At 36.5% G+C, this 25249-nt stretch overlaps 1 protein-coding gene across 2 annotated transcripts; it reads right to left on the bottom strand.

The window, feature by feature from the left end:
• Positions 1-390: 390 nt before the first annotated feature.
• On the bottom strand, positions 391-23571 carry LOC129896798 (DNA mismatch repair protein MSH3). Of its 2 annotated transcripts, XM_055972765.1 has the most exons (14): positions 22465-23571; positions 17176-17370; positions 16784-16948; positions 10015-10113; positions 9681-9929; positions 9116-9367; positions 8909-9040; positions 6584-6844; positions 6434-6505; positions 3590-3739; positions 2610-3101; positions 2004-2323; positions 891-965; positions 391-786 (listed from the first exon to the last, which is right to left on the bottom strand). In XM_055972765.1, exons 1-13 carry the CDS (start codon positions 23425-23427, stop codon positions 962-964), a joined length of 3354 nt encoding a protein of 1117 aa, XP_055828740.1. In that variant the 5' UTR covers positions 23428-23571; the 3' UTR covers positions 391-786; positions 891-961. The 2 variants fall into 2 exon arrangements, with proteins under 2 accessions (XP_055828740.1, XP_055828741.1); XM_055972766.1 differs by lacking the exons at positions 391-786; positions 891-965 and having other exon boundaries at positions 2000-2323.
• Between the last annotated feature and the right edge of the window lie 1678 nt (positions 23572-25249).

Genomic DNA, 25249 nt, shown 5'->3' with positions numbered 1-25249 from the left:
TAGCCTAATATGTGGTAGGGAAGGGCATGTTACAGCTTTTAAAACTCCCCATCTTTGCATATTGCAGATTGGTCACCACTTATATTTACCAGCAAAATCATAGTTAGAATAACCATGGAAAAAAAAAATCAGAGGGAGAACCTTCACATGCATCCAAGCCAACAATTGTATGTCCATTCATCAGATAATAAACAACCCTTAACTAATGAAAATGATGACACACTCAGAAAAGGGCGACTCGTTACACATCATGATACTGAACTATTTGTTTATGCTTGGCGCAATCTCTATGAAGAGTGAATTCCCTAGGCAAAGACAGATTGCCTGTGTATTAACTACAAAAATTGACGGCCAATTGGTGATATACTCGAACACGAGGAATAAGGGGGGGGGGGGGGGGGGGGCAGAATTCTTACATCCAACTACAGCACTCAGTTTAAGCCTATTTGGTCCATCCTTGTGAGCAGATTTTACCCGACAGCGGCAGAATTCTTACATCCAACTACAGCACTCAGTTTAAGCCTATTTGGTCCATCCTTGTGAGCAGATTTTACCCGACAGCTGTGATTGCCGACTGCAGCAAGCTGCTTGCTAGATTAGTCAAGATGCGCCCAATGCTCCAAGCTAGCTCAGACACCACCATTGTCCAAAAGGGGAAACCCGGAAGATAATAAGCCCAGCCCCTCTACCCTTCACTTAAATATCATGCTTTTGTCTACATCAGAGTTCGAACCATGACATGCGCCTAACCCACAAATCATTGCGCTCTTACCACTAGACTAAACTCTGTCGGCAATAAAATAAGGTAATTATCAGAATGCAGCAATGAGAGGGATCGATAGCAATGATAAGAGCGCAACATGATATACAGAGTCAAGCTGATGGTTCACCTGAATGATAGTGGTGTCCTACTGTCTTTAAAATTACTGTACAAGCAAGCAGGCAATTTCACGACCAGCCTTTACCTGCAAAATGAAAAGGATCTTTTTTCATTTTGGAACAACAGGGCATAGGCAAAGTACTGGCACGAATATGGGGCTTGGAGAAGACGCAATGAAGTGCAGTTATAATTACAAACAAGGATAAACGGGCCTGGATACTCTTTTGCCCCTTTTCAGGAGACAACACTAAATTGTGAAAAAAGGAAGACTTGGAAATGCAAGCAACCAGAAGTAAACTCTAATCCCACATACACTGTGAAATCCCACAAGTGAGGTATGGGGAGGGTAAAATATACGCAGACCTTACCACTACCTCATGGTAAGTTTTAAGAGCAAGGTAAGTTTTCAATTTCTTTTTTTATTATTTATAGAGTAATTTTCATTATAGAAAGGGAAAGACGCCTGTTTAAAAGACTACACAAAAATATAGAAAACCTTACGAAAGAGTAAAGCTAAATTTTCTTAACAAGCCCTCTCCAGGAAAAGTCGAACTGGAAGACCATAAGTCCTTGAGGTCTCAACCTTGCCGATCAAGATATGCTAGTTGGAGGTGTTTCAAGGCATTTTGAGAGCCCAAACACTGACATAACAAAAAGTTGACTGGAAGGTAATGAGAAATATATCCCATGAAATTGAAGATCAAGATTATGCAGCATCACTGTGAAAAATCCCTTTTCCATCCATTCCATTTTATATAAAAGTATCTGACTGGTCACAAAGGGTGTGTTCAGTACGAATGAAAATGTTTTCTTGAAAAGTATTTTCTAAGAATTATTTTCTTGTGTTCGGTACATAAGCAAAAAATATTATTCTAAAAACATTAATGGCAGCTTCCATAGATCGAACTTGTGACCTATAGGTCATAAGGCAACAACTTTATCGTTGCTCCAAGCTCCCCTTCCCTGATGAAAAATGGAAAGGTTGAAACAAAAGAGTTTCTGAAAGTAGAATGTGTCAAATATTATTGGAATGGATCAATAGGAAAGAGTGTCATGTAAATGGAACACAAGAAGTACGGGACAACAGAGAAAACAAAGATTGGATAAAATAACTAATCTTTACCTGCTTATTAACTGAGCTGTAAGGCTTCTAGCCTGCATTAGAAACTGGAGTCTCCTTTCATCACCATGTTCTTCAAGAAATGCTAAGTTTAGGTTCAGAAACAACTCCCTGTAAAGCTCACTGATGTCGTCTAATCCTTCAACTCTTCCAGCAGACAAGGAATCTGATTCTAAGATATCCTCTGTGGTTTCATTTTTACAGCCATCTTGCCTATGGTTTAGAGAACAGCTCCTTCGAATTTGTTGTTCCATGTCGTTACAGACTGCTGCTTCCAGTTTTGCAGCTATTACAATGGCTCGCTGAATACAAGCGACCGGCAGCTGAAACAAAAAAGAACATGAGATAAACAATGGATGTTTGAATAGACCAATTGAAAAGATCTGACTAGAAATCACCTTACATTGACCCAGGCAATTGAGTAACCGGTAAAAAGACACTAGCATCAATGACTGAAAACTTTAGCTAGTGACTCTCCTTTCAAATTTAGATTCTTTGAACAGGTGTTCCAAGTTTTTTAATATCACATTATATTTACTATCAGGTTTCATTTAGACTGTCTTCTATTGGACCAGCCCAAAGAGGAACCATGAAAAGAGGGAAACTCACTTGTGCAAGCTGAGCAACTTTAAAACCAAAACTTCTCTCAGAAACACCTGGCACAAGTTTGTATAGGTAGGTGATGTCCTCGCTATTAATGTGATCCATCTTCTCATTTGACTTGAAATCCCCATTCACATCTCTTTGGGATGTCAGATATGACACATGGTATGGTCCCACAGAGCCTGGAAACTCATTCTTGATACTGACAATTTCAGGGTAATGAGTAACAAATAGAACCATGCATTTTTTGTGCTCTAGGAGATATTGAAGTGTGGCATATGCAATTGCTACACCATCATGCGTGCTGGTGCCTCTCCCAAGCTCATCAAGTATAACCAATGAGTTGGATGAGCATTTTTTCAGTATATCAGAAGCCTCACTTAATTCTTCTAAGAATGTACTCCTTCCTTGCTGAATACTGTCTGATGCGCCCATGCGAGTATATATCCCATCTAGTACATGTAGTTTTGCAGAACGCGCTGGTACAAAGGATCCAACCTAGAGGAATCCAGGAGGAGAAAAATACCTTTATCAAACCATACTGTTGTGGATCTTCAGTAAGCAGATTTGCACTAACAAGACATCACTAAAACTTCTTTCCAATTACACTTGTTTGAGATATAAGTAATCAATCATTATCAATTCCATGAGAACATGAAAAAGACCTTCCAACTAGAGGCCAGCTTTACAATTAAAAGATTATGATAAGCTGCAGTTACCAGGAAACTTTTAAAATAGTTAAGGAAAATATTCTTTTGACAAGAGTCTTTATTTTTAACCAGTCAACTATTAAATGTTTCTTCATACTGTCAGAGACACCTAGATAATACCAGTACAGAGACATGTGTCGTACACTTTTCTGCCAATTCTACCTTCACACACATTCTTCTGTAAAAAATATATTTTCATGCCTAAGATCACACAAAGATTGTGAGATTAAGAATTTGAGAGATATAACATAGAAGCAAGCATCAATATGGCTTTACCTGAGCCATGAGAGCAATAAGAGCAACTTGGCGAATATAGCAACTTTTCCCCCCCATATTTGGTCCAGTGACAATCTGACAGTACTCTCTTTCTGCATGCAAATCTGTATCATTTGGGACAAAGTTATCTTGTAAAACAGCGTCCAAAACCTGTCAAAGCCCTCAGTTAAAGTTCAATTTCTCAAAATATGTCAATAAGAGATCATAAAACATATAAGAATGTCTTAAACAACCGATGAAAAAAAGGGTAAAATGAGCATCCCAATTCTTCTATTCGGCTGGCAAAGGTAGCAAACATCAAAGAGTTCATCTAATATACTTATGGAGCACTACCAAACAACAAAAAGAAATTTAATTTCCTATAATATTTGCAAGCCATCTGAACATCTAGTTTAATGGTAGTTTGCTATTATATATGCCAAGAAGATCTACTTTCAAGGACAATAGAAGAGACGGATTTACATGAAGTGTAGATTAGTATCCCTTGGATTTTCGAGTATGTATTCATCAGCACCAAGGTGGTACTGGAAGTGAAATTTTGAGTAAAGTAGCATTATATTAATCAACACCAAGGTGGTACTGGAAGTGAAAAATAACATATCGAAGGGAATCTCATATCTTACAAGGAGTCAAAAAAATATACAAGTGATTCTGCATCTTCAACATAGTTCTCTTTACACCAAAATTAAGAAGACCAACAAAAAAACAATTCAGCTTGAGCTTCTGTATAGAACTACTTCTATTCTCAAAAGGTCTCTAATTCCTTCCTTTCCAGACAGTCCAGAACCACAGAGGTATCCCTTGGATTTCAAAAGCTTAATCTACTTGACAAACTAAGAGAAAGTGCATCAGTTTACATTGTGAAAATTTTTGAAACATTTTCTCTTTAAATCTAAATGGACAAATTGATTATTTCCATATGTTTACAAAAATCATTATTTGATTGATCTAAGTTCATGCAATTTATTAATAAAAGAATTAAAGTTTCGTTCAGTTTTATTATTTATTTATTAATTTTTCATATTTTGGTCAATCGTGGAATAAAATCAACTGAAAGGAAAATCATTTCGCCCATTTTTTAAATTTTATTTAGTTACACGTCGATAACCTATACAACAAGAATTATTGACAAAATTCTTATATTCAAAGTGTTTTAGCAATGAATTAATAATGAGATAAACTAAGCAATCTAAAGTGAGTATTCATTGAGACGAAGTATGATATCAAGTGAAGGAAAGGACAATTTTAGGAGAAAGATCGTTTTTTTACTTGGATGCCAAAACCCAGGGTTTCTTTGTAGGAATGGCAGAACATGAAATGGATGAGTTGCCTAGTGGCACAAAAATGTAATTGCTAATTGTCTTAACATGATAAAGGTTACCAGATTATCCACTTTCAATACCTAAATCCAGGTGATATACTAATTACAGATACGTGATATTTACTGTGAATTAGCTAATGTAACCCAATGAATTCAAAACTCAAGATATTCCATTCAGATTGCATAATTTTGCTGGAAAATAGGATAGGGTGCCTTCTTTCGTACTGATGAAATTCGAAAGGACCAAAGTAGAACTTAAAGTAGGTAAAATACACCATAGTAAAACATGATATCAGAAAGTAAAACTTGCTATTGATGCACAAACTTCTTCCTATAAAGCAAATGCAGATAACGGGTTACTGCCTGTATATTACAATTACTATTCATTTTTGATATGGAGAAACAGGAACAAGTTGAATTCTCAACTTTCAGATAACAAAGAGGTGTGGAACGTAAATAACACGATCCTTGGTTATCTAATGCAGAATAAGACATAAAACAGTCAAATCTAAAACATTATTTTTTGAGTGGTAACCTACATCTACTTCAACCCAACCCTCCTTACCTGTAGTCAAAAAGTAGTTTTGATCCCCCCTAAAGGTAAGCAGGGAGATCTTTGAAGCACGTTTAATCCTGATCCTTTCACTCTAGAGATCGAAGAAGAATTATAGCTATCAGTGCATCGGCAAAATAGACACAAGCTCCTTGAGCACATGAGAGGTAAATGAGAGAGAGAGATAGCCTATTTTGACCGTACTCACCGACCACATAAAGACCTCAGCAGCTAGTTTGAGCTACTGATACCGGAATTGTTCTTTCACCAGAATAACTGTCCAGCTTTGCTCCCTAAGTGACTACCCTCTCAAATTTGGAAGTGGAGGGAGCTTTCCGCTCGAGCTACCTTCTTCAGTGTTATCAAAAGCGGAAAGAGGAAAAAAACTAAGGTTTGTTGGAGCTTTAAGGGCAAAGCGAAATAAAGTGTGGGCTTTAATGAAAAAAGGTGAAATGGAGAAAAATATAAATACATATGTTTAGTCCAAGACTAATAATTATAAGCACGAATAACAATTATATGAACAACGAAATTGAAAATAAATTACAATAAAGAGAAAATATCAATTGTTTAGTGAAACCTCTCCAGGAAACGCTCATTGGCAAGGAAAAGTATGATGACAGCAAAGCGCACATTAAGCGACGCAAATCGCTCAATGTTTTGACCCTTGTTTCAGGGCTTAAGCATGCTATAAGAGCACCTTCAACAACACTTTGTCATCTAAATAATTTTTTTATGACCAGGAAATTCCATAAGACTGGCAGATGCATGGTTCATAACTCGGTGGAATAATGGGCCAGCCCCTCTATGACACTCTACCCTTCTCCACTTAAATACCAGGATTTAGTCTGCAGTCTTTGTCATCTAAATAGCTTAAGGAAGTTATCTTCACTCACCAACAGAAGTTAAACTGCAATATCTTAAGTCTTAAAATAGAGAAACTTTCATGAACTATGTTTTTAGCACATACCGGATGACGACCAGAGAAAATATGTATCTGAACAGCCTCATCATCTTCCACAAAGAGCGGACGGACATAATTCTGGAAAAAAAAATAAAGGATTATTTACATCCAATAAAGCAAGTAGAAGCAACAAAGGGGAAAAATGTAATCTTTGACCTTATTCCTCGAAAGAATGGCAAGAGAATTTAGACAATCCAATGAAGCCAGGGCTTGCACAACAGCTTGCAACTCGGCAAAGTATCCACCAAAACCCGTCAAAAAATTATTCCATGCAGCTTGGCAAATGACAGTGAGCTGCTCATTTGCCAATGCTAACTCATCTAAAGCCACTAATACTTCTGGTGAATGATAACGTATTGCTTTCTTAGTACTGTTCACTTTGACCCAATCTGGAGGCACCTTTGTGTTTAGAGGCAACTGCAGTTGAAGCGTCATATAGTCAAATAAAGACAGTAGGGCATAAAAGGCATACTTCCTCTGTTTCAAAATCGCACAATGAACTACAAGTTCGAGGTATGTGTTAGAGACAATTACAGCCTAAAAGGCCTAAAACTTGGATTAACCTTTGCTGGCTATGTAGCACCAACAAGCAGAAAACTTTCTCAAGAAAAGATACAGAGACAGTTGATATGTGATGTCCTTCAAAAGTGTCTACTAGACACTCGCATCCCAAGAAAATTTAAGTAAGGGCAAAGGCATGAAATATACCTCTTTGTTGAACAAGCTCCACACCTGATGGAAGGAAAATGGTAGTGGGCAGAAGAACATGGACTAAAAAAAAGACATGTCTAACACTAGTTGTTGCTGGCCAAACATGGTGTCCTCTTCACGGGAGACCGTGCTTCTTACTTTCTTGGACAATCCATAACTACATTCCCCTTCCTACTCATCCCCTAACCCCCACCCCCAAATAAAACAAAAATGGAAAATAAACAATAAAAAGAACCAACTCAAAAATAAAACCAAATGAATAAATATCTAGGTGATTAGAGTAAATATGAGATGAATTAATCACTCCGGAAGTTCCTTCGTTTTGTTTCAATAGAAGCTAGATTGCCGCCGACTGCAGAGTAGAAGAAAACAACACAGCAAAATCTTTCTCCAAAAAGTGTTAACATTTTGATTTCTCCCTCATAGGGGAAATAAGTAAGGTGATATACTTGCATTATATTTATCCGCTTATTTGGACTCCTTTTAATGACCCCCAGCATTTGATTATTATTTATAGTTGGACGATCCATTAATCCAAGTTGAGTTTGATGCCTGTGAAACCTTGAGTTTTAGTTCACCCCATGTGACTAAGAGGGTCAGGTGGGATTTTAAGCATTTTTCAACTTATATTAGTGTTCGGTGAACTTAAAAAGTGTACTAAAGCCAAAATAAGCCAAAAGTCACAAGTTGGGCAGCTTAAAAGCTTTTTAGGTTGACAAAGTATTTGTCTTTATTATCCATGAAATTTTTATTTTTTTTATGGCCCTTCCCCGGACCCTTCGCATAGCGGGAGCTTTAGTGCACCGGGCTGCCCTTTATCCATGAAATTTTTATATAATTGCCAAAATACCGCTCCCAAGAAAGCTCTAACTCTGATCTTTCTTTTATTTCTTTATCCCATCTCCACAATATCTCTGGATAGTGGCAACAACCTAGAGGAAACTTGCAAAGATGAAAACAAAAGGCAAGAGAGCTTTCCTTGGGACCTCATACAATTTGTGTTTTAACTATTCTGCAAAGCAAGTGCTTTGCTTCCTTTTTCACTCAGTTTCTCATGCGATCTAGATGCCAAACAAAAACTAGTTTTCCTTCTAGAAAGCCAAGTTTCGACTTAAGAACTATTCCTCATATTTGAGCCCATATCCCCCACCCTAGTGCAAGTACCCTGTGAATTCTTCTGTGATCTGTTAATGAGAATTTAGTTTGGAGATAGTTCATTGACAATTAGATAATAATTCTATGGGTTACAAGATTCTTAGAATTTTCCAAAACAGTTTATCAAGCATATATAGTTCCCACTTTAATCAAATTATTAAATTATTATATGCTATTCAAATAAATAATTTATATTTATTTAAAATGATCTTACCTAATCAATTTGGAACTGAAAGTGGACTGAAGCATGAATTTAAGTAATGAACTCCTTTATAGTGTTGACACATTACGGATCTTTTTGTCATTGTACCAGTACAAGTATTGATAAGCACTTTTCGACCAATTTCAAACACATCAACTCTTATTTTCAGTTTTCACTCTTCTATCCAAACACGAAACTGTGTATTTATATAAAACCAGCTCCAGCACTTGGTGTTTAAAAGCTACTTAAATTCAGCTAAGCCAAATGGGATCTAGAATCTAGAGCAGCAACGCACAGCAAAATATTTCCAGATTGTCAACAGCAAGAAAACATAAATATTTTGAAGAAAAAAAAAACATGACAGAGAGATTACACGAAAGATTGGAATATGATGACTTCTTCTACTAATTTACCTCTATCAAATGTGTGATTCCAGCTACACTCGTATACTCCAATTTGTGGATGTGAACCTGTTTGCGATGCACAACAATCAATGAGTCTAACTTCTCATTTGCCAACTCAACTCTCCTTGTACCTTCAGCAACCTGTGAACCAACTGAAAGTGGTCAATGAATCAAGTGCAGGCAAGAAATATGGCCCCGAAAAAGAATACAACAAACCTCTGGGAACTTTCCCTCAGAAATGATAAATAAGTTGTGAAGATCCTGTCTGTCAGCAGCTTCCTTGTTTAAAGCAGACAAAAGCTTTGCAGCACCATTAATAACAGTAGAAGATGAGGCAATTGATATCAGCTTTCTCAACAGGACAGAATGCAAGGTCTCTCTTTGCAGATTCGCACTTTTGTCCTCTATAACGCAAAGCTGCTGAAGTTGTTTCGCAGCAATCAAGATAGCTTGAATGACTGCAATAAACTGACATAGAAATTTCTATTAAATTTCATCTAAAAGATGGTTGAGGCTGCAAAATCAATTCAAGGAACAATGTATGCTTGTCTGACTGTTTGAAAAATATACTGTCTAAGCATTAAGCTGATTGGACATGTAATCGAAAAACAATATTTCCCACCACAGGTTCCTGTCTGTAGTTACCAGAACTTGTTGCATATGTGGCGGAACCTATCTAAAGTTGCATTTTGATGATTTTCCCCATCAGATAAGAGACTGTAGCATAGTACAAAACTAAAAAAATCTTGACCAATTAAATCAGAGGATAAAATCCCTTCACCTCAGAGGCGGTAGCTTTTCTGTGAAAGATTCTTGTAAGCCCGCGCTGGATATCTGGTGACCTTCCTATAGTGGACAAAACTGAAACAATTATATGATGTATCTCTGGTTGCGAACTGGCGACATCAGCATCTTCCATCTCTAAGACAGAAGTATGAGAAGTTCGATGAGTTTTCATAGATTCTGCTATCTCTGAAACTGCATCAAGACGAGCACCTATCATGTTTCTATCACATAAAGGATGAGTCACCTGCAAAATATGAAATTACATACATACCTTGTATCTGTTCATATTATCAAAAACCAACAAACTAACAGCCAAAAAATCTCCATACCCAATGCCTGAGAAGCCTTGAACCAAATAAAGTAAGGGTCTGATTCATACAATGCAATAAGGAGCCGGACTCTGATCCGTCAAAGTTATTCATCAAAACCTACATCATTGGTAAAATTACAAATGGGGAAAAAATATGCCTATTGTATCTGCTGAGAGCTAAAAAACTGCCGGTGCAGTAAAGTAGACAGAAGGAAAGGAGATCTTTAAAACTTCTATCAAATTGTATATTGTATATCATACATAATAACCAAAGTACTTGAGAACTGTTTATCTTTCTTTTTTTTCCTTTAAAATTCCTGATACTCTGACAAGCTAGGTATCTTTGATGTTTCTTAGCCAGAAAAAAGATTGCTAAATCATTCTCCTCTCCTCTCTGCATAAATATATAACTAATCAAAACCATAACAGAAGTAACCCCAGTAATTCCTCCAGATGTCCCCACTGTTTTTAAAAGCCACTGACTTATAGCTTAAAATGACTAAGAGATTTGAAACAAGGGGTTATAACCTAAGTTGGTCGGACTCAGGTGCGCAAATCCGAGAGTTGGATTCGGCAAAATCTAAATTTTAAGATTCGGGGATACGAATCCGAGTATGGATACAGGTGGGGGGATTCGGCTTAAAATAGTCAATATTATAAAAATATAGTTATAAAGGTAAAGATATTCTTCCCCTCAAAAAAGAAAAAGAAAGTCATTCAAGACCTTCCACCAACTCTCCTTACAAATCATTGCTATTGTCTACCAAAAGTCGAAACACAACCGCTTGAATATTTAGCATCTTGGTCAAAGTATCTGATGTGGGTTGACCGAATCCCACGCATATCCCGCACCCGCACCCACACCCGTCTGATGTATCTGACATGGGTTGTCCATAGACTCTAAGTCAAAGTATCTGATGTGCGTTGACCGAATCCCACACGTATGCCGCACCCGTCTTGTGTCGACACGGGTGCGGCAGCAAAAATGAAGAGTCCAAGCAACTTAGGTTATCGCTTCATGGGTGAAGCCATATGCTATAAAGAAGTGTGCACTTCGAACAATGATGCGCAAAGTGATCCCAAGGAAAGCCATTGGTTCTTTGAATATGTGCAATTGTAAATTGGTTGCTGAAATCAGTTACTTTAATGCAATTTGATTATTATAATAAGTGTTAGAGTGGGTTAGAATCCCAGATTGTTTGGGAATGAACTAGTGGTATGTTTATATGGATTTGGGTAATCCTCCCCTCATGAGCTAGCTTTTATGGTTGAGTTAGGCCTAGGTATCATATCTTTACATGATATAGAGTCAGGTCCATCCATGTTTGGGCTCCCAGTCCATGCTCCAATTGGACTTGGACGTGAAGAGGGGTTTGAAGTGGGTTAGGATCCCACATTGGTTACGGAATGGATTGGTGATCTGCTTATATGGACTTGGGCAATCCTCCCCTCTTGAGCTAGCTTTTGGAGTTAAGTTAGATTCAGTTGCCATATATTTACATAAATTCATGTGTTTTTAATTTTCCATTACTTGTACACTTCACTGCAAAGAAGTGTGCTTTTAACTTCATGTTTTTTGCTTCAAGCCTCATGGACCCAATCGTTTTTTGTGCTTTTGCTGGTAAAAACGCGGGATGTGACCCTTTAAACAATGGTTATGGAAGCTCACTAGTGCCAGTCAGTTATTGTGGGGGAAAATCATTAAAGTTGTTAGAGTGGGTATACGTCCCACATTGGTTGGGGAATGGATTGGTGGTCTGCTTATATGGACTTAGGCAATCCTCCCCTCAAGAGCTAACTTTTAGGGTTGAGTTAGACCTAAGTGTCATATCTTTACATGCTATCAAAGCCAGGTTCATCCCTGTTTGAGCTCCCGATTCATGCTCTAGTTAGGCCTGGGCGTGAATGGGGGTGTTAAAGTAGGTAAAAGTCTCACATTGGTTGGGGAATGGACTGGTAATCTTCTTATATGGACTTGGGCAATCCTCTCCTCAAGAGCTAGCTTTTGGGATTGAGTTAGGCCAAGGTACCATATCTTTACAAAAAGCAAAATATGAGGAGGAAGACAAATGGATGACTAAAGAGGTTACTACACCCTATAGGGTGAGATTGTGGAGATCCATCAGAAACTTGTGGAGTAAATTCAAAATCAATATTAAGATCAAAGTGTTAAACGGGGAAAAACTCTTTTCTGGAAGGATGATTGGCATGAGGCTGGCAAACGTGAAATACTCCTTCCAGATATATACAACCTTGCTATACACCCGCAAAAGACTAATACAGAATTGTGGATAACTCAAGGTTGGAGCTTTACTTTTAGAAGGCAGTTAAATGATTGGGAAATACAAAGGGTGGTTCAATTTTTTAGCGCAACTGAACAATTCATTGGACTTCAGATAGGAGAAGATGTGTTATGGCGGTTGGGCAGTAACAATGGTTCCTTCAAGGTTAGTGCAACTATTGGAATGATGAACCATTTCAATCAACAACTCAACTACTGGCCTTGGAAGCTCATTTGGAAAACTAAAACACCACACAAAGTAGCCTGCTTTGTGTGGCTTTTGGCTAAGGAAGAGTCCTTACCTAGGAAAATTTGATGAGAAGAGGTATCCCTTTATGCTCCAAATTTCTTCTAGGGAAAAGGCAGAGACAGTTAATCATCTATATCTACATTGCATTGCAAGATTACAGGACCCTTTGCGGAATATTTTTGAACCTTAAAGGTATATCTTGGACTATGCCTGGTAAGGTTTCAGAGGCACTCAAGAGCTGGGAGGAAGCAGGTCTGCATGCAAAAGACAGAAGTAGATGGAGAATTGCCCTTGCTTGCATCTAGTGGAAAATCGGAAGAGGAACTTTAGATGGTTTGAGAATGTAGAGAATAGTATGCAGACGATCAAGTTGAACTGTCTCTTGATTCTGTGTTTTTGTTGTAAACAGATATATTTAAGTGATATTGTGTTTTAGATTCAATTTAGCCATAGGACAATAGAATTTGGGAGCTCTCATGTATATATGGTTTTACTAAAACACATGTCCTGTTTTGATTATGATATATATACTAGTTCTGGGAACGTGCAACATCCAAAATATTTCATATAAATTTTGTATTGCAAATGCCATATTCTATCCCCTTCAAATCTATTGGTATTTACTAAAAAAAATCCATCATTTTTTCGATAGAAAGTACATATATCTTTCTAATAAAAAAATACGTCCTTAATTATAAAATTGATTAAAAATGCGTAAAGTAAAAATAACTAACTATTATACAAATACAACATTCAAATGAGGATACTAAAATACTACATGCTAGGCTAATGTCTACAAAGCACCAAGCCATTGTAAATTCTCAAAAATAAAAAACAAACAATAGAAACCTGTACAATTAAAACAAACAAGAAACATAAACATTAAACAAGACAAATAAAAAGAGACAAAAGAAGAGAGCATAGAGATTTTCTCATATATTTTTTCAATTGTTTTAAGTGTGTACAATATTGTATCAAATGTCTCTATTTATAGGATAGGATTGAGGAACACAAAGAGTTGTCATGAATATGACATTAATCCATTTGAGATCATGGATGAGAGGTGGGAGTAAAAAACATAATGAATATAATTATTAGTGGGAGTTGCATATATTTACATAACGGAAAGTTAGTAAAAATAAAATTTATGTAATGTACTTCACATTAATACAAATATTTATATATTTAAAAAAGGATATAATATCGATATGTATTGTTTTTTTCTTTTTGTGAAGGCCAAACATAACCAATTCATATTTCCAATTGGAAGATGAACAAAACAAAATATTCATGAATTTACTCAGCATGGAATTAATACAAAGAAAACATATTCAAGAAACTTTATGGTGGTTGATTCATGTACTAATATGATGATTTATTATTTAATATTTAATTTATTAAATAGTTTATAACATTTGAAATTTAATGTAGGGGTAAAACTGTAATCTAACTTTTGCCTAACATTCTTCCCACTTTTAGTATAATATGATATATATGTTTTTACCAATTGATGAGGCTCGCGGTAGGGTTAATGTTAGGTTGGAGGTTTGGAGACAAACCCTGGAGTCTAAAGGGTTCAGGTTGAGTAGGACCAAAACAGAGCAAGTTTAGTGATGCATCATATGAGGTAGGCATGGAAGTGAGGCTTGATACACATATCATCCCTAAGAGAGTAAGTTTCAAGTATCTTGGGTCTTCAATCCACGGAAATGGGAAGATCAACGATGATATCACACATCGTATTGGTGTGGGGTGGATGAAATGGAAGCTCGCTTCCGAAGTCTTGTGTGATAAAAAGGTACCACCAAAACTTAAAGGTAAATTCTACAAAGTGGTGGTTAGACCAACTTTGGTGTAAGGGCGGAGTGTTGGCCAGTCAACAACTCCCATGTTCTAAAAATACAAGTTGCGACTAATGAGGATGCTAAGATGGATGTATGGGCATACTAGGAGAGATCAGAGATAAGATCAAGAATGAGGATATTCGGGACAAGTAGAGTGTAGCCTCTATGGTGGACAAGATGAGTAAAGCAAGACTGAGATGATTTTAACATGTGAAAAGGAGATACGCAGACGCTCCAGTAAGGAGGTGTGAGAGGCTATATATAGTGGAAATAAGGAAAGGTAGGCCAACGAAGTATTAGGGAGAGGTAATTAGAAAGGACATGTTGCAACTTCAACTTATCGAGAGAACATGACCTTAGATGGAAGGGTATGGAGATCGCGGATTAGGGTAGAAAATTAGTAGGTAGTTGAGCTTTGACTTGTTTTTCGGTGGGTTTAGGCATGATGGGAGCCTGGGAGCACAATGTCTTTTGAAGTATTAGTCATATACGTGTATTTTCTTTTCAATTACCCTATAATTTTATTGTTGTTACTGTTTCTTTTCTTTGAATACTCTGTAGTGCTTTCCTTACTAATTGACATGATTTCTTCATTGTCATATTCCATTTTCGTAAATACTTTGATTTGTTACACTTGAGTCGAGGGTCTTTCGGAAACAACATGTCTACCTCCACGAGGTAGAGGTCAGGTCTGCGTGCACTTTACCCTTCCCAGACCCCACTTGTGGGATACACTAGGTAGGTTATTGTTGTTTTACTGTTACCGGTTTCAAATATATACAACAACAACAACCCAGTGAAATCCCACAACGTGGGGTCTGGGGAGGGTAACGTGTACGCAGACCTTACTCCTACCAAGGTAGGACGGTTGTTTCCGAAAGACCTTCGGATCAAAAAAGCATAAAAAGCATAAAAAGAGACAAATTCAAAGCAATTTGGACAGCAAATAACGAAAGCTTTCCAGATAAAATAGAGTAGTCAAAGTACATAAAGTAATAAATAATAACAGAAATTAGAGCACAAGAAATCATAATGTGCTAATGCGCCTACTAATAAGGAAGAATAAAGAAATTATGTACTAGCCTTCTACACTAATGTGGGTCCTCCACACTCTCCTATCTAAGGTCATGTCTTCGGTAAGCTGTAACTGCGCCATGTCCTGTCTAATCACCTCTCCCCAATATTTCTTCGACCTACCCCTACCTCTTCTGAAACCATCCATGGTCAACCTCTCACACCTCCACACTGGGGCATCTGTGTCTCTCCGGGTTTCAAATATATATATATTGATTTTATCAACTCTCGCAAAGTAAAAAGTGACGAAAATATTGAACAAACAGAGTAATAGCTGATTAATGAATAGAACAATCCACTAACTATGGCCCAATGATAAACTAGTGAAGAAAATTTGAATACTCTGTATGTGCAATTCGGTTCAGACAAGTGTGACATCAAGTTGGCTGGATTAAACGAAGATCAAAATCTTTAAAACTTTCAGCAGAGTAGAATCTACTTTGTACAAAATGACAGATCTAGCCATAGTTTATATAAGGAAGCGAAATCAGTGAGCTAAAGAAAGAAAGGTAAGGAAGGAACCAGAGAAGTGAGGAAGAAACGATGTGTGGGAAAGTGGGGAGACAAAGAAAGAATGCATATGCTGGAGCCTTGATTTCTAATGCGTGTAACCTCACAAGTCTTCCTTCCCGTGAGTCAAAAGTGTTCCTCACTTTGCTTCTTTGGTGACAAAAATTCCCAACCTCAAGGTTTGAGACAGAGGGGGCTATCCTCTCTTGTCTTGCTAGTTCAGAAACTTGTGATGTTTTACCAATCCTACAAACACTTCAGGTACTAGAGAGCCATTGGTTTCCTTTAAACTAGGTACATTATCCACATCCATACTATCTCTATATTACAATTTCGCTGGCTTGATTAAATCAATCATCAGACGATTGAAAGTTGCTTGTTTAAATGATTATCTGCATTACACTATGGAGTCTGCTTGTCCGAGAACCATAAATGCTGTCACGGAAGTAAATTTAGATTCTATAATGAAAGAAAAGTTAAGTCAATCGTGCTCAAGTTTACTGAGGGTAAGATTTACAGGTGGTTCCCCCTAAACCCAACTAATTTTGCTTACTCCATGGTCATATTAATTGCAGTCACTCCCTCCTTTTTTATTTCTTTTGGTAAGGTAAATATGATCACACCCCTCTTTAATTTTGAGTCCAATCAATTATTGCTTTGAGAAGAAATCTTTGCAATGAAAACATGAAAACAATAAGAAAATGTGTTGTTCATGCCTAGGAATCCAGCAATTACTAGAGTTCAATTATGGAATTTATCCAAAAGAATTATCTTTTTTTTTCTCTTCGATTTTATTTGCTTTTAGAGGGGGAAGGGGAAGCCCACTCACCTCAAGTTGCTGCAGTGCATTGGCTGAAAGAGTCATCTCCATGTTGCTAGAGAAGGGACGAAATGAAGCTCCCAAGCACAGAACTCTTTCCAAACCAAATTGTTTTAGATGCCTAACAATTAGGCCCAATGCTTGTATAGCCAAATCAGGCATTGCCATAATTCCCTACAATTCAAAATAAAAGGATGAGAGAAAAAGATATATCTAATACACGGGGAAATCCAGTGAATCCCGCCCAACAGACAAAGCAAAGAACATGAAATAAGAAAGTATAAACATGTCCGCATAAGAAAGATATGGAGATATTAGTTTTGACATTTCGATTCCAGTAGATGGTATATAAAAATTTTAGTTAGTTCAGCCTCTAACTCTGTGAAGAGTAGAAATTACACCTGGATTGCAATTTGATTGCATTCGTGCATTTTCATTTCAGCCTCTTCCTTTTCTTCGACATCTAACAAATAAGTTTCCTGCATGCCCTCATAGAGAGACATCACTTCAGCCAGAGCACCACCGTCACTGAACCGGTCTGATGATACATCCTCCACCCGAACATTAGATGCAGGTCCAGCATAAGCCAGTAGCAGCTGAAAGGAATATAATAAATTAAGGAAAAATTTCTCAACGAAGCAAACATATCTACTATCTTGACCATACATAGGTATACTTTTATAGAAAATCTCTCCTCTCTCGTCCCTCTCCCTCTCTACGCTCCGCCTCTCTCTCTCTCTCTCTCTATCTCTCTGTCCCACCTCTTTCTCCCTCTTCATGGGTTATACCACTACTTTTAACCCTTCAAGATTGTATCCAACAGAGGGACTCCATAGCAGCGACATCCAATTGTATCAATGGCAGAGTTGATACAATATGTATCAGCCTGATTACAACTGCTACATATTGTATCGATTCCACGATTGATATACACAGATAAAAGTTTGAAAAAAACATTGATACAGGAAACGACTTGCTGGAATTGTATCTGACACATCTCTCCCTCATGATTTCATCTGATACATCTGGTACAGCCTGGGATTTTATCTAATACAGTCTGATATATCTGTCACTCACGACTTCAAAGTAGACCATTGAAACAGATAACGATTTGCTGGGATTGTATCTGATACAGTCCACACTGCTCTCAAAAGCGAAAGCGCTCAGGTTTGTTGAGGCTTTAAGAGCAAAACGTAAATAAAGTGTGGACTTCATTGAGAAAAGGCGCAACAGGAGAAAACATATATACATATATATCCACCTAAAATTTATGAATACATCGAAAAAAGAAAAGAGGAAGATACTTATATCAACTTTATCAATTCCATCACTTTAATGGTTTCATCACCATACAATTTTGAACTCCCACTGTTGGATACAATACCACTGTTAGTTTCTGCAGACATACAATCTTGAAGAAGATATATATCAACTGTGTCACTCTAATGGCTGTTGATACGGCCTAAATGCAGGTATAAATACAAGTGATATAAGAGTGAATGAATACAAGTGATACAAGAGAGAATGAATACAAGTGAGACAAATGTATGTATCGAATACAACTTGTATAAGCCTGTATGTATCAGATTGTATTCGTTGATACAACCTATCATCAAAAACAGCCTGTATCTAAAATCTCTCCTCTTTCTCCCAATCTTGATCACCTCTCTCGTCTCTCTCTCCCCCAATCATGCTCGCCTCTCTCCTCCCTTTAACAACATGTATGTATCAGATTGTATTCATTGATACAACGTGTTCGTCGAATATAACATGTATCTAACATCTCTCCTCTCCCCCCCCCCTCCAACTCTCGCTCGCCTCTCTCCTCTCTCTCCCAATCTCGCTCGCTTCTCTCCCTCTAATAGCTTGTATATATCGAATACAACATGTATCAGCTTATATGTATCAAACTGTATTCATCGAATAGAGATTGTGTCTAGCATCTTTGCTCTCTCTCCCAAATCTCACTCGCCTCTATCCTAATCTCTCTCGCCTCTATTCTCCCTCTAATTGTAGCTAAGTGTCGTAATTAGACAAATGATATCTACTAATAATTTATTATCCAAACTATAATTTATTTATGTAAGGTCCTCATAAATCAAAGTACAACCACTGAATTCTGGGGAAATACATTCATAAAAGTCATTGGACCACTTTCAACAACGTCATCATGACAACTCTGATATTCAATTGAAATCATTTTCATACAAACTTCAATTTATTTTATTTTTTTTTGTGACGAATTCCATAGAAGCTTCCAAATGATGACATTTTCCCATAAAATGAACATCTAAAAGCACAACTCTAACTGAATAATAAGTAGTATCTTCATGCCCTAAAACCCTATAAAAAAGTAAATAATGCTATTCTATTTTCTTATTCTTGAAGATATTACAAGAAATATTGGACAAGGCAAACAAAAGTAAGAAATGTGTTACCTTCAAACTAATTATCAAGCCAATTTCCTGTCTTATTTACATGAGTGATCACTCTAAATATTCTTGGAGTATTAAAATGTTGCATTCATCTCACCTGGATACACATATTTCTTGCTAGTTTGGTTATATGAGTGACATCTTGTAGTTTGGCTGGTCTGCACTGTTGATGTTAGTTTTGAAAAAGAAGAAAATCAACAAAGTCAAAAATGGCAACTTCTTTTCTAATCCCACATCGAAAGATTAGAAAAGGTTAGTTGTTGTTTTTGCCTTATATAAGGAGCTTAGCTCCCACCAAAAATTCAATTCCTTGTATATTAAGGAGAGGTTTAGAGATAATTCTCTTGAAGATCTCTTTGGGAATAGTATTTTAGCAATTGGGGTGTGTGGGGAAAAATATTGTGTATTTTATGGTGTAATAATTTTCATAAAGTGAATATTTTTCTGAGAGACCCGTGATTTTTCTCCAATTGAGGAGTTTTCCACGTTAAATCTTTGTATTGTTATTCTCTTTAAATTTCTCTATTATTTTCTGCTTGAAAACGGTCTGGAAGGGAAAGGAATTAGTCGGTGTTGTTTCCCAACAAGTGGTATTAGAGCTTTTGGTGTGGAATATTCTTTTGAAATTTTAGTATGCTATGTGGTTGCAGCTTTGTCTGATCTTCCACATCAAAAAAAAATTGAATTAGAATTATTGAGTCTTAGTTGTTCAATAATTCTTTTTGAAATTTTACTATGCACTGTGGTTGCAGCTTTGTCTAATCTTCCATATCAAAAAAAATTCTGAATTAAAATTATTGTTTTCTGACAAAAATTTTATCCTGGTGGAGTAGCGAGTGAAGTCTGATTCCAGTGGAGTTTGCTATTCTGAAGTTGTTTTAGGGTACTTGTATATTTGGTAATAGTAGAATAAGTACAATCTAAAGAGGTTCTAGCTAAGGAAAGGCTTGGTACTTAAGTGTATCCATTGTGATCCACCTCTCTTTACTGGGAACTAATTTAGTGGGTATTTTTCATTGCTATTGTCCATTTATTAGTACTAATAAGCAAAATGGGGACAAAATTTAAGATTGAGAAATTTGATGGGAGAATTAATTTTGGCTTGTGGAGACTCAGAAAAATCCAAAATTAGTGATGAAGAATGGGAAGAGCTAAACATGAAAGCGGCAAGTCAGATTCGCTTGTGTTTAGCTAAAAATGTTCTTGGTAATGTGATTGGATTGTCTATAACAAAGGAGTTATGAGAGAAACTTGAACAATTGTACCAAACCAAAAGTATTTCAAATAGGTTATATTTGAAGGAACAATTTCATAAATTGCAAATAGATGAAGGTACAACTATTTCTGATCATCTGAGTGTCTTGAATGAGATTGTTTCTGAATTGGAATCTATTGGAGTGAAAATTGATGATGAAGACTAAGCACTTCGACTCATCTGGTCTCTTCCATCTTCCTATAAGCACATGCAACCCATTTTAATGTATGGGAAGGAAATTGTGATTTTCTTGAAAATGACGAGCAAATTAATTTTTGAGGAAAAAAGATTGAAGAATGGAGATGAAAAAACTCAAGAAAATTCATCTTTTGTTGTTAAAGGAAAATGGAAGCAAAATAAAAGCTCCAAGAATAAGGTCGTTTGCTGGGATTGTGGTCAACCGGGACATGTTAAGAGTAAATGTCCAAATAATGGGGCTAGTTCGGCTGAAAGCTCCAAAGGAAATGCTGCCAATGTGTCTCCGAGGGGAATGATATTCTTTTGTAAGAAAAATGAAAATCATCATGGCATGAATGCTACCTTTAGAATTGCCATAGAAGAGGATGTTTAATCGGTAGCTGGTCCACAAGTTTTCACATGGGCATTGGTTGATAGGTGATGCAAGGTATATGGTGGAAAGGATGTCAATGGCTAATGAACTCTCAAGAAATCAACAAGAGGGTTGCACCATAGGTTATTAGCAAGTTTTGCAACATGAGCTGAAATTGAAATTCTTGAAATTGGGAAGTGATTTCAAGTGAAAATTCTTGAATTGATTTTTTCAATCTGAGTGGATGTACTCTTTATAGTGAGGGTATGATAATTCCTTAATTTAGAATTATGATTGTCAGTAGCAGACAATGTGAAAGTTGTAGTTGCACGTGGTTGGCCGAGTTTAAAGTTAGGTGGAGAACTAATTCTATTATGTGTAGCTGGACAACTATAAAGGGCCAACGGATTGCATTTTCTTCTCTTCAAAAGGTGGAGATTTTTTAATGTTAGTTTTGAAAAAGAAGAAAATCAACAAAGTCAAAAATGGCAACTTCTTTTCTAAGACCACATCGAAGGATTAGAAAAGGTTTGGTTTTTTTTCTAAGGGGCTTAGCTCCTTGGTTTATCACACCACCAAAAATTTAATTCCTTGTATATTAGAGAAGAGGTTTAGAGATAATTCTCTTGAAGATCTCTTTGGAATAGTATTTAAGGAATTGGGGTGTGTGGGAAAAAATATTGTGCATTGTATGGTGTAATAATTTCCATATGGTGAATATTTTTCTGAGAGACCCGTGGTTTTTCTCCAATTGGAGAGTTTTCCAAGTTGAATATTTGTGTTGTTATTCTCTTTAAATTTCTCCGTTATTTTCTGCCTGAAGGTGGTCCGAAAGGGACGGGAATTAGTCGGTGTTTTTTCCCAACATGCACTACTTACAAATAACTTCCTCGTTTGTATTACCCAAGTTTTCTCCCTAGAAAAGGTCATACATTCCTGAAATAGCAACTTATTTACAACAGGCTGCGGCAAAGGACATTACTTCACCAAAACAGGAGGTTGTTCTACCACTGCCTGAATCAGGATGACATGCCTGTACATTGTACATTTTTGCCCTATTCGCGATATGGCAAAAATGAACCTTATTTTACACATGGACAGCTCGAGTTTTGGTGATTAAGTTTTACCGTCCATGCCTCAAATGAAACACCATTTCTAAAGATTCTTTGGTTCAGTCTTCAATCCAGAAATAAAATGCAAATTTATTTTACCAAATCAATGCAGATGCGATTAACAAAGAACCTGCAACAAAGCAATCCACTAATAAAGATTTTTTTGTATGCAGCTCTTGTTATTAAAGTCTATGCTTTTAGAGAGTAAGAGATTCCAATTCTCTAATTAATGCTTCACAAACTGAATATTGTATCTCCACAAATAGGAAATCAATGTGAGACACCAAAGGGTCCTTTTAATTCTATGATAAATTTTCATATAAATGAGTAACAATCACCTTCTCTGTCTGCTTAGATATAGGCCTGCCAACAAGCAATTCAGCTGGCAGCAAGTTCAGAATCATAGCCTCCAACCCAGCCCGCATGAAATTATCATTGAACTCCCCATAAACAACATCCCCAGTTGAAACCTCAACCCCAACAACCCCAAGTTTCACATCATCCCCACAACCCTCAAGGTCGATTCCCTTCTCGACAACACAAACCAAATAGTTATTACATGACCCAAACCCCTCATCTCCACCCCCTACATCTTCAGCAGCCTCCAGAGTAGCTTTCGTGTACAATGCTGACAACCCACGACCAAAAGGGCCCAATCTATTCGAGCCATGAGCCTTAATTGCAGCAGTTTCCGTTTGTTTAACAACCCCAACTTTGTACCCTGCACTCACCAGCCTCCTTACATGAACATTCAACCGAAACGTGGGTACACTAGCTGTCAAGAAATTGTGATCCATATGTGCATAAATACCCAAAACTCTAGCAGCATTTTCTGCATCCTGACCAAAAAATCTGTACCTGTAACCAACTTCAATCATCAATAGAACATCTGGGTTATTGGCCTTAAGCTCCACAACTTGTTGCTCTAATGGTGTGTACTTGGGATTCGCAATTTCAAAACATTTTGAAGGTTCTAAAAGGTGGTAAGATGGTTCTAGAAGTTTATCCAGGAACTTCTGGTGGAGGGTGGGATTAGGAAGAGAAGGGGGTGGGCTATCTACGTGGGTTGATAGCTTAGGGGTTTTGGTGGGCTTTGTAGGATGATCATCGTAGGAAGAAGACAGCTTGTTCCGAGGAGAAATGAGTTGGGAAGTTCTAAGACGCTTTGCAGGTGAAAAGCTGACGGTGGCAGCAATTTTGGGAGGTGGAATACAGGGGGTTGTTGAAGTTGAAGGGTCTTCTTCGTTCTTCGGTTTTGGTGCAAAGAAGCGGGAAATTACTTGTTGTTTTGGCTTCCCCATTATGCCGACGGCGGGTCGTCGTCGTCGTAGTGGTGGTGGTTCCGAGTTTGATTTTGACCGTACGAAGTGCAAAGGCGGTTTCGCGCGCTTTGTGGATTTCGCTCGAAACACTCTTTGAAGTAGATGGAAAAGGCAAGTACCCCAAAATTTGCTATATTTTGATTTACTCATTTTTAAAAACTGATTTAAAAAAAAGTTAGAAAATGTTTCCTTAATGACGTTGAATTTTAAATTTTCTTGACTTCAATAGCTAATATGAATTTCGTTCCTTTCTTGTCCAATACAAAATTGAATATAAAAAAATATTTTTCAAAAACAAAGCAATTTATTTCATGTAAAAAGGATTTATGATGAAAAGGATTAAATTTTAAATTGAAAAGATACATTTTGAACTGAAAGAAAGTAATTAGAGGAAAAAAATTGAACAGAAGCTGAAAAGATGGCATTATTGTGTAAGGGGTCGTTTGGTAGAGTGTGTTAGCAAAAATAACGTGTGTATTAATTAGGTGTATTAATAGTAACTTATTTGGTACATTTTTTCATGACATGTATAATTAATGCTTGCATTAGTTATGCACTCTCTTGTGCATTAAGGCTTGCATTACTAATACCATGGATTTCTAGGTATTAGCAATGTAAGGGGATTTAATGTTTGCATTATTATGATTAAAGACCCAATTACCCCTTAAAACCTCTTTTACATATTTTCCATCATAATTGTTGAGGATATTTTTATAAATAATTTTTTATGCAATACATGTTAATTTTTAATACACTAAACCAAACAATGTATAAGAAATATTATATGTATAAGTAATGCAAACATAACTAATACAAGCATTATAAATGCAAGTATCACTAATACACTCCATTTAGCATTGTTTTAATACACTCTATCAAACGATCCGTAATTTTATTATACATGCATAAAATAAATTGGTAAGGTTTAGTATGCATTTGCCCCAATCCCCATAACTTGTATCAAAATCCATTCGATATATTCATTTTCTCATTCATTCTTTTATATAAATATATATATATATATATATATATATATTATGTTATTTTATATTGTCATCAGGTTTTTCGATCAACTAAATAAAAAGTAACGTGCGAAATCAACATGAAAATTTTTATTGTGGAAAAAAAATTATACTCAAAAGAATAAGAAATCACAACCTACTCCGGAAATATATGCCTCAAATCTTCACTAAAATCTCGAGCACTTTCAGTTTACAACTCTAGAACCAAAGAGAGTAACTCTAGCCCTTTTCTCTTCCTAGTTGCAGATACTATTTTCAATATTCTACCCTAAGCTTAAAAGTCTTTATAACTCGAGGAACAAACATCTGTTACATAACTTCTATTAAAGTAAAAGGTTAGAATATCTCGAACAAATAATCTAAAAACTAGAGAACTATGACGACAATTTCTTTGGGGACTGGTTCTCTTTGTTGATAGTTGACTCTTACAAAGCACTTTAACAGCAATGCTAAGAATAAATATTGATTTGTGCGAATAGCGTCTATCTTCAATAACACAAATATGTTGTTTTATATAGGAGAGGTGATAGTCAAAATCCTTTGTCTTCTCGCTCCCAAGCTCAATAAAACTTGATCTATAAATTCAATCCCAATGGAATGATTTCCATAAATGTTTCGACCTTTGTGTGTAATTTTTCCTTATCTCAAAGCTATTTGCTCTTGTGCAAATATGTTAATGCTTTCCTTATTGAGTTATTATTTCTTGTTCCATGTTTATACTATAAACAAAATTCCTCAAGAATTTTCTTTTCACTTAAATTCTGTTTTCATTTTCAATC

The sequence above is a fragment of the Solanum dulcamara genome, chromosome 7, assembly GCF_947179165.1.
Source record: "Solanum dulcamara chromosome 7, daSolDulc1.2, whole genome shotgun sequence".
Lineage (NCBI taxonomy): Eukaryota > Viridiplantae > Streptophyta > Magnoliopsida > Solanales > Solanaceae > Solanum > Solanum dulcamara.
The sequence above is the reverse complement of the archived record's forward strand: the minus strand, read 5'-3'. Positions and strand labels throughout refer to the sequence as shown.